Raw genomic sequence first — 10889 nt, 5'->3', positions numbered from 1 at the left:
ATATCTATATATACTAGATATAGATACAGATATAGATACAGATATAGATACAGATATATATACCAGATATAGATATAGATATATATATACTAGATATAGATATATATATATATATACTAGATATAGATATAGATATATATACTAGATATAGATACAGATATAGATCTATATACCAGATATATACCAGATATATATATACATACATACATACATACATACACACACACATATATATATATATATATATACACATATATACACACACACACACATATATATATATATATATAGATACAGATATATATATATACTAGATATATATACTAGATATAGATATATATACTAGATATAGATATAGATACTAGATACTATATATATATATATAATATATAATAGATATACATGTATCTATATCTATATAGATATATATATACTAGATATAGATACATTGCAACCTGACACATATTCTATGCGCGCTGTTGGGAACTACCCGGGGCCCCCGTGGTCCGCCATTGCTGTGGCCCGTTGCCGTCTACGGAGTTGACGTAACGCTCTCTTTCTAGGGCTCTGGTCCAGGCTGCATGTGGAGATGGGCGGGTCAGGGGGTTCTGCCGGGTAATTAACACATCTTAGCGGGTCACTATATGTCATGGTCTCGGCGTTGGACCACCAACTGTACAAAACCCTTGTTATGCACTGTATAGTTTGATGCAATATTCAGCACGGGGAACATTACGTCATCTCACACTGCTACTACTGACAGCGATGATATGATAACAATATTGATGCAAATGTAATGAATTATCATTATGATGTTAATGTACAGGACGCTTCTCAGTCATAAAGGGTAGATTAAGTGATTCATCAGAGGAGAAAAAAGGAAAGGGGACGTGTGAACAGAACAGAGGAACTGCCCGCAGATGATTTAGTACAGCAGGTTTCCACGTGGTAGCGGTTTCCAGCAGACTCTCTGATATCTTTAAAACTCTTTTGTGACTCTGCCATATTCACCCTGGCTTCAAACAAGGCCGGAGACACCAAAAGGTCCATTCACTGTACTGTAGAAAAGACGTTTGTTTATTTAACGAGGTCATTAAAAACTTCGGTTCGGACGGCCGCCAGATGGCGCTGTGAGGCTGGAGAACCTCATGGGAGACGTTTACTACCCCTCACATAGATATATACACACGTGTTTATTATATATTTATGTATCCATGTACCCCCCCATACATACATACATACATACATACATACACATATATATACATACATATATATACACATATATACATATACACACACACACACACACACACATATATATATATATATATATATATATATATATATATATATATATGAAATACATGAGTACACGTGTATATCTAACGCTTTTTAGCCCTGTGATGGCCCTGTGTCTCCCCGCCTGCCGCGCAGTGACTGCTGGGATAGGCTCCAGCATCCCATGACCCTGGGAGCAGGATGAGCGGTTTGGATACTGGATGGACGTGTACATGTACATATGTATATGTACTAGGTGTACTACATGTTCGCTTTGTTCTAAATAAGCCCAAATCAAATGAAACCGGAACACGGTGATGTCCCTGGCGAGCCATACAGACGCCGCGGCGCCATTCACCTGGGAAAGTTGGGCATCAAACCGGAAGTTAGTCACAGCACCTTTCCTGTGGGGAGCCGGTTTCCGGTACAGTAGCTGGGCGGTGCACGCGGAGACCTGAGCGGCCTCCGATCTGACGCTTCTGCCTCAGACACCGGCCTGGCGGGGTGTTTCCGGTCGGGCGGTGTGCTTCCGGCCTTCAGGAGGCACCGCGTCGGTGTTTAGGAACTCTTCACTCACCACTCAGTGGAGATGTGACTTCTATCCTGCAGCTTGCCTCGTCTGCTTGGCAAAGAAACTGACAACATTTCATTTATTATTTATCTTGGTTTTTTGCCGAACCCGTAGTTTTCCGGTCTGAAACCGGAAGTGACGCTGTGACGTATCCATGATCTAGTGCTCTTTACATTCCTTCACGCTGTCAACCACCGGTAACCAAACTGTCCCGTTGTTGTTTACTGCCGCACGTTCCTGATCAGCATGACGTCACCTCCTCCTTCCGCAGCTCGCGCTGTCCCACACGCAGGAAGGGACTCACGCGCGCAGAGCGGTTATTATGAAACCAATCTCACGTGATAAACCCGGCGGATCGGTGCTGATCAAACCACCTGCCCGGCTTCCTGAAGGGCATCTGTACCTCCTCAGGACGTGAAGGTCTGTTAGTCCGGACGTCGATTTAAATCAACAGCCAGGCTTTATACACGATCCACTACATGTAATAATAATAATAATAATAATATCAACAATATCAATAATAATAACAATATCAACAATAATAACAATATCAATAATAACAATATCAACAATAATAACAATATCAACAATAACAATATCAACAATAATAACAATATCAATAACAACAATATCAACAATAATAAGAATATCAACAATCACAACAATATCAATAACAACAATATCAACAATAACAACAATATCCACAATAATAACAATATCAATAATAACAATATCAACAATAATAACAATATCAATAACAACAATATCAACAACAATAATATAAACAATCACAACAATATCAACAATAACAATATCAACAATAACAACAATATCAATAACAACAATATCAACAATAATAACAATATCAATAACAACAATATCAACAATAATAACAATATCATCAATAATAACAATATCGACAATAACAACAATATCAACAATAATAACAATATCAATAATAACAATATCAACAATAACAACAATATCAACAATAACAACAATATCAATAACAACAGTGTCAACAATAACTATCAACAATAATAACAATTATCAACAATAACAACAATATCAATAATAATAATATCAACAATAATAATATCAAGATCAATAATAATATCAACAATAACAATAATAGCAACAATAATAATATCAATAATAACAATAATATCAATAATAATAGCAGTATCAACAACAACAATAACACAATAATGATAATATTAAACACTATTACTATAATAATACTGTTATTATTAACAACATTAATAATAATGTATAATAGCACATTACTATAATGACATGACATACGACATGACATTCCAGTCATGTAGCCGACGCTTTTATCCCAAGCGAGGTACAGTAAGAGCGTCATGTAACGCAGGAGGGCAGGAGACCTGCTAGTCATCAGAGGTCACAAGAGTATCTAAACCAGCATCTGAGAGCAGAGCCGGCGCTACAGTAAAGGCGCAAGGAAGAGGTTTATTTTGTTAAATACGAACGGATGAATATGGGCGGTTGATTGATGAGGCTGAGAAACTTGAGGCTGGAGAGTAGACTCATGATTATTCGTTCAGGGCTTTTGGCGCAGTGTGTGATGCTGTGGTCCACATGTGAAGGTCCACAGTCCGAATGAACACAACGGGGACAACCTGAAATACTTTTAAACGCGGGTACTCCTTCACTACAGTCAAGCCAATAGAAGAGGAAGAAGAGGATGAAGAGGATGAAGAGGAGGATGAGGAATATGAAGAGCAGTTTTAAATCAGGCGTCAGTCAGCAACATGACGCAGGCTGAACCGAGGTCTCCTTGTGGAGAACAAGTCATGTATCCATAGTCATGAGGACACACTACACGTGTACATGTACTGCTGAAATCCAGCTTTCGGATATCCTCGGTACTCGCTGGCCCAGTGTTAATATCCACACAACGAAGAAGGTAACACAACGCAGAGTGTAACACAACGCAGACGGTAACACAACACAGAATATAACGCAACACAGAAGGTAACACAACACAGAAGATAACACAACGCAGAATGTAACAACGCAGAAGGTAACACAACGCAGAAGGTAACACATCGCACAATGTAACACAACGCAGAATGTAACAACGCAGAAGGTAACACAACACAGAAGGTAACACATCGCACAATGTAACACAACGCAGAATGTAACAACGCAGAATGTAACAACGCAGAATGTAACACAACACAGAAGGTAACACAAGGCAGAAGGTAACAACGCACAATGTAACACAACACAGAATATAACACAACACAGAAGGTAACACAACACAGAATATAACACAACACAGAAGGTAACACAACGCACAATGTAACACAACACAGAATATAACACAACACAGAAGGTAACACAACACAGAAGATAACACAACGCAGAATGTAACAACGCAGAATGTAACACAACACAGAAGGTAACACAACGAAGAATGTAACAACGCAGAATGTAACAACGCAGAATGTAACACAACACAGAATGTCACACAACGCAGAATGTAACAATGCAGAATGTAACAACGCAGAATGTAACACAACACAGAATGTAGCACAAGGCAGAAGGTAACACAAGGCAGAATGCCTCGTTGGTTTAAAAGGAAAACAATCCGCCTTGGTCTTCCTTGTCGGTTTCTCAGGAGAACAAAATAAAATGTCAGGCCAGTTTTACTCTCTCCTTTCCTTAAATGTAACGGTGTGACTTCCCCGGGACCAGTTTAACATGCATTATTCACTCACATTAACACATCCAAAGTTAGTCGAAACCGCCAAATTATTAGATTTTCTTCTGAAGCCCAGAAGAGGAAATAATCAGGTTGTGGAAACATCTTGTGTCTCCACAGCGGGTTTGAAAGGGGAAAGTAGTCGTTGAACAGGCGGATCAAAACACACCAGGGGATTTAAAACTCTTCAGGAAAATCTCCAACAGAGCTGCAGAGTTTTACACTTACAGGCAGACGGCTGCAGGACCCTGGCATGCACAATGCACAGCGATACGCCACAAAATATGGTAGAATCAACTACTACTGTGTAATAACAAACTATCACCTTTATAATGACTACTACTGTGTTATAACAAACTATCACCTTTATAATAACTACTACTCTGTTATAACAAACTATCACCTTTATAATAACGACTACTGTGTTATAACAAACTATCACCTTTATAATAACTACTACAGTGTAATAACAAACTATTACCTTTATAATAACTACTACTCTGTTATAATAAACTATTATCTTTATAATAACTACTACTATGTTATAACAAACTATTGCCTTTATAATAACTACTACAGTGTAATAACAAACTATTACCTTTATAATAACTACTACTCTGTTATAATAAACTATTACCTTTATAATAACTACTACTATGTTATAACAAACTATTGCCTTTATAATAACTACTACTATGTTATAATAAACTATTACCTTTATAATAACTACTACTATGTTATAATAAACTATTACCTTTATAATAACTACTACTATGTTATCATAAACTATTACCTTTATAATAACTACTACTGTGTTATAATACACTATTACCTTTATAATAACTACTGCTGTGTTATAATACACTATTGCCTTTATAATAACTACTACTATGTTATAATACACTATTACCTTTATAATAAATACTACTGTGTTATAATAAACTATTGCCTTTACAATAACTAGTACTGTGTTATAATTCACTATTACTGTGTTATAATCAACTACGACTGTTATAACCAATTATTACCGTTATGATAAACTATTACTGTGTTATAATCGACTAGTACTGTGTTATAATAAACTATTACTGTGTTATAATCGACTAGTACTGTGTTATAATCAATTTGTCTTATGTTATAATCGACTAGCAGTGTGTTATAATCAAGTAGTAAAGCCACGGCAGAAGTCTGGTTTTCGCGCTGGTAATGGAGGTCTTGCAGGCTTTTTATATTTCATGTCATGTGACTTTGTATTCGATACAGCGGTGAACGAGAACTGCATCCGTTATGAGCAAGTGTGTGGGTCCAAACCAGAAGCATATTATATTTCATAAATATTCATTTCATCCGTCCATGGCTGGCCCAACAGCAACTCAGGGAAATTAAAGATAAACACAAGTCTTACCTCATATTGTCCCGGACAGATAAATACTAAGACTATCAGTCACACGTGTAAATATTGATGCAATAACCAGTTTACACGCAAATATGATCGGATGGCAGGAGGGCTAAGGGCAAATCTAAACCGACTGCACAGCATTTTATTTGTGCCGTGTGCAGAAACTTCTCCAGTTGCAGCGCTTTGAAACGGGCCTTCGGAAAAACAGACCGTCACTTTAAGTAATGGAGACAAAGAAAATGATGCCTACTTCTCTATAACACTGAATTCAGTTGCTTAGCAACTAGTAGGAGAAACCATCCGCGAAATTCAAATCCTCCAGCGAGAAGACACGTTTTGTGAGTTTTGCTGAATAGGCTGCAAGACAAGTCTCAGAAAAAAGTTTCCAGCCCAGCAACACATTTTCCTCCCATACAGACCGTGAAGGGTTCCTCATTCACAGCAACGTGCACCTCCACACCAGCACGGAAAAAGCCCTTCACAAGAAACACGGCCACGGCCTGAGGAGCCACGGCGTCACGTAAAGACCACTGTCGTCCATCATCCATCATCTATCTGACACACTGACCCAGTCCTGACACTACATGTACAGCAGTCTGTATAGCAGTCTGACTGTATAGCAGTCTGTCTGTATAACAATCTGTATAGCAGTCTGTCTGCACAGCAGTCTGGATAGCAGTCTGACTGGACAGCAGTCTGTCGTCTGTCTGTACAACAGTCTGTCTGTATAACAGTCTGTACAGCAGTCTGTCTTCACAACAGTCTGTATAGCAGTCTGACTGTATAGCAGTCTGTCTGCACAACAGTCTGTCTGTTTAACAATCTGTATAGACGTCTGTATAGCAGTCTGTACAGCAGTCTGTCTGCACAACAGTCTGTATAGCAGTCTGACTGTATAGCAGTCTGTCGTCTGTCTGTACAACAGTCTGTCTGTTTATCTGCGTAACTCTGTCTTTATAACTGTCTGTATAGCAGTCAGTCTGCACAACAGTCTGTCTGTATAACACTCTGTATAGCCGTCTGTCTGTATAACAGTCTGTCTGTATGTGTAACAGTCTGTCTATAACAGTGTCTAACATAACATAACATAACATAACATAACATAAGTCTGGATAGCAGTCTGGATAGCAGTCTGTATAACAGTCTGTATAGCTGTATGTATAGCAGTCTGTATAGGAGTCTGTATGTGTAGCAGTCCGTCTGTGTAGCAGTCTGTATAGCAGTCTGTATGTATAACAGTCTGTATAGCAGTATGTATAGCAGTCTGTATAGCAGTATGTGTAGCAGTCCGTCTGTGTAGCAGTCTGTATAGCAGTCTGTATGTATAACAGTCTGTATAGCAGTATGTATAGCAGTCTGTATAGCAGTATGTATAACAGTCTGTATGTGTAGCAGTCCGTCTGTATAGCAGTCTGTATGTATAGCAGTGTGTATAGCAGTCTGTATGTATACGAGTCTATCGCCTGTGCGTGTAGAACCAGTCTATATGGGCTCGCTCATGCAGCAGTGTAAACTGGGTTGTCGTGCTGATCTGGAGTTGCAGCACATGTGCTCGGTTTGTACGGACGAGTTTAACGTCTTCTACCCACACGCGGCACCAGACGTCATTCTACCGCCAGTCCCGCAGACCCGCACGCCCGGTCGTGGGCTTTGTTCTAAAAAGCTCATACCCATCAGTGTACCATGCTCGCGTATGACACGGACACGACACAGGGCTCGTACTTCACCACGTGACACGCGGATATGGACACACGTCTGGCCAGACAGCACGCGCTTACACCTTCTCGCACACGCGTTAAACGTGCACCTAACATGCACTTTTCAACACTCGGATCTTCACACGCGTGTGTGCGTGTGCGTGTCGAGGCCCTGCAGATGTAAACAGACCGACTGTTTAAACCAGCGAGGCTGGCGGTCCGGCGCAGACACGGACTCAGCGCGCCACATGTTACACCTCCATATTTTATATCTTCATTGGCTGGCTCATCTAGGACAACACGTCGGCGAGGACGTGGGTATAACGTAGGCTGCAAATATAGTTTACTAGCATGAGAAGACGGGTTTTTATTTCGCAGTTTTTCAACATTTGTGTGGTTCGTGAGTTTGGTTTTAGCACCCAGCCTGGACAGACGGAAGCTGCACGGTCAAAATAATCCGTTTATACCGAAAACCGCCCAAATGTGTCCATTCCATTCAAAAACAGGATGAGTTCGTTTCATTCTAACAAATTTATTGTTGTCAATCAGCTCGTACGGAATCACTACTGAAATTAAATTACAATCAAATGATCACATCAAACCGTTGCCTTGTACCGAACCACGTCAGCTCAGCGTGATCTGTGCTCCTCCTTAATACAAAATAACAATTATTAAAAAAAACAAAACAACAACAACAACAGAGGAAGAAAAAACCGAGAGAAAGAAAAGCAATTTACAGAGATGACGGGGAAATAAATTACCATGTGGAATAATAATTCATACGTATTCTGAGCGGAGTGCTGGGAGAAGTCGCCGTGATGACAGCGGAAAGTAAATCAGTCAGATGAGGATCTGAGGAGCAGAGTCCGGTTTATTAAAAGTACCAAAGACCTCTGCTGAGAAAGGGCATCATCATCATCATCATCATCTTCATCCTCCTCCTCATCATCACAGTCTTGGTAGCGTCTCCGCCACACTTGGCCGAGGCAGAGCTTTCTAGCCAGCGCTGCCGGGCTCTTTTGAAATGTCTGGTTCTGTATTTCTGGGAAAGGAAACCACTCACGGTGCGACCTCCCTGCACGAGGGGACGCGTCCTCGGGCGCTCTAACCTGCGACACCACGTCCTCCGCGCGTCCGCTACAAGACGACCCGCACGGAAAAGACGGCGGAAGCGCCGTGGATGCCACTCTTCCTCATCCTCATCGTGTTCTTCTTCTTCTTCTTCTTCTTCGCGTTTTCTCGCTGACGGGCTTCGGTCCCGCGTGAGAACGTGTACGAGTGCCGTCCGTGTGTCCGTGAGTCCGTGAGTCCGCGCGTGCTCAGGGGTCGGCTGAGCGGACAGACGCGCTTTGTGTCTAATGCGCCAAGATCACGTGGTGGAACGAGCTGGTCACCCGCTGGTCGGTGGCCTCGCTGGCGTCTTTTAAGTAATCTACTAAAAAAGGTCCCTGAAAGAAAAAAGCAGAAGGAGCCTTTTAGGTTAAGACATTCAGGGCCTGAAGAAGGTTAACGCTGCGCTTTGGGAGGGAAAGGGAGGCTGCTTGTTTGTTTCTGGTGAAAAATATATAACACATGTGCAGTCTCATTCATACTCCCTCAACAATGACAGTAGCATGAGCAAGATGTTTGTGGGCTATCTTGGCGATAGTCTGTGTGTTTTACCACTTTACTTTCCTATCAAACATTCTGAGTCTGGTGTGCTTGTTCTATGTTTCACTGAACATTCGTTTGCAGTCCATGGACGGAGGCGGTGTTTCTGCACTCACATTGCCGACCTGAGAGTACACATCCTCCGGCGTCTGCGGCACTCCCGGGGGCGTCATCCGCTTTTCCTTCTGTCTCCGATTGCAAAACCAAACCCGGACCACCTCCTTCTCCAGCTGCAGGTTGTCCGCCAGCGTGCTGATCTCCTGTGCCGAGGGCTTGGGGCACTTCAGGAAGTGGCTCTCCAGAGCTCCTTTCACGCTCACCTCGATGGAGGTGCGCTTCTTCCGCTTCCTGCCCTGCGCCGCGATCTTGTCGATGCTGGTGGGGCTGCCGGTGGACGAGTCCGCCTCCTCCAGCCACTTGTTCAGCAGAGGCTTGAGCTTGCACATGTTTTTGAAGCTGAGCTGCAGCGCCTCGAACCTGCAGATGGTGGTCTGGGAGAAGACGTTTCCGTACAGGGTGCCCAGCGCCAAGCCCACGTCAGCCTGCGTGAAGCCCAGCTTGATGCGCCGCTGTTTGAACTGTTTGGCGAATTGCTCCAGGTCGTCGGAGGTCGGCGTGTCCTCGTCGGAGTGCGGGTCGTGGCTGTTGACCCCGCCGTGGTGCTGCTGGTGGTGGGGGTGCTGGTGGTGGTGGTGATGGTGGTGGCTGCCGTGGTCCAGATCTGGGGTGTCCCCCCTCACCAGGCTCGGGTGGACCAGGCTCTGGCTGCCGGGACTCAGCATCCCGTTCACAGTGAAGCCGCTCGGCTGGGAGTAGATCAGCGACTGCTGCTGCTGCTGTCCGCCGGAGATGGAGTTGATGTGCGCGGCCGTGGTGCTCCCCCATGCGCCGGCGTGCGTCTGGTGCGCCGCTAGATGCGGCGGTCTATGGTGCAGCGCCGTCCCCGTGTGCAGGTCGTCTCTGCCGGAGCTTTTCACGTCCTGCTGCTGCGGGCTGCCCGTCATCCCGACCGGACTCGACGACCAAGGCGACCCGGCTTCCGCCGCTGCGACCGCTGCCGCGGCGGCGGCGGCGGCGGCGTGCGGGAGGGATGTCACCCACTGATGGGCATGGCTGAGCATGTGTCCCCCGTTACTCGCTGCCATGGCGCCCTGCATAAAGTCACTCTGTACCATCTTGACGGAGGGATCCCCCCTGTAGCCCCCGGACCCCGAGGTGACCGCAGCGCTGCCCGGCTGCATGCCACCGCCTGCCGGCTCCGAGTGCACGATTGATCCGGACGACAGGATGCTATTGCTGGGCAGATAGGGATTGGAAGCCGCGGTGGCCATTCCGTCAGCCCTTATGAATATGTTGGTGGATCACCCCCCTCCTCGTACAGTACAGTTACTTCTCTGGAGCAGACAAATTGGATCTCATGAATTATTCAAACTTTAAAAGTACGGATGGTTTTTCTTTCTGGCAAACACCATCGACGTGCGTAAAGACGCGGAGAGGTTCAAAGCGGAGCCAAAGGTGATAGAATCCGCAGCCTTTATATCTACAACATTCTACTTG

The 10889-nt window shown here is 43.5% G+C and overlaps 1 protein-coding gene across 1 annotated transcript; it reads right to left on the bottom strand.

The window, feature by feature from the left end:
* Nucleotides 1-9388: 9388 nt before the first annotated feature.
* On the bottom strand, nucleotides 9389-10663 carry LOC130131622 (POU domain, class 3, transcription factor 3-B). Its single transcript, XM_056301387.1, has one exon. It carries the CDS (start codon nucleotides 10661-10663, stop codon nucleotides 9389-9391), a length of 1275 nt encoding a protein of 424 aa, XP_056157362.1.
* Between the last annotated feature and the right edge of the window lie 226 nt (nucleotides 10664-10889).

The sequence above is a fragment of the Lampris incognitus genome, chromosome 21 (assembly GCF_029633865.1).
Source record: "Lampris incognitus isolate fLamInc1 chromosome 21, fLamInc1.hap2, whole genome shotgun sequence".
NCBI classification, from domain to species: Eukaryota; Metazoa; Chordata; class Actinopteri; order Lampriformes; family Lampridae; genus Lampris; species Lampris incognitus.
Note: the sequence above shows the minus strand (reverse complement) of the source record. Positions and strands in the feature narration are given on the sequence as shown.

Bases quoted from the DNA above. Each gene is read 5' to 3' on its own strand.
- LOC130131622 (XM_056301387.1), bottom strand. From the start codon at position 10,663: ATGGCCACCGCGGCTTCCAATCCCTATCTGCCCAGCAATAGCATCCTG.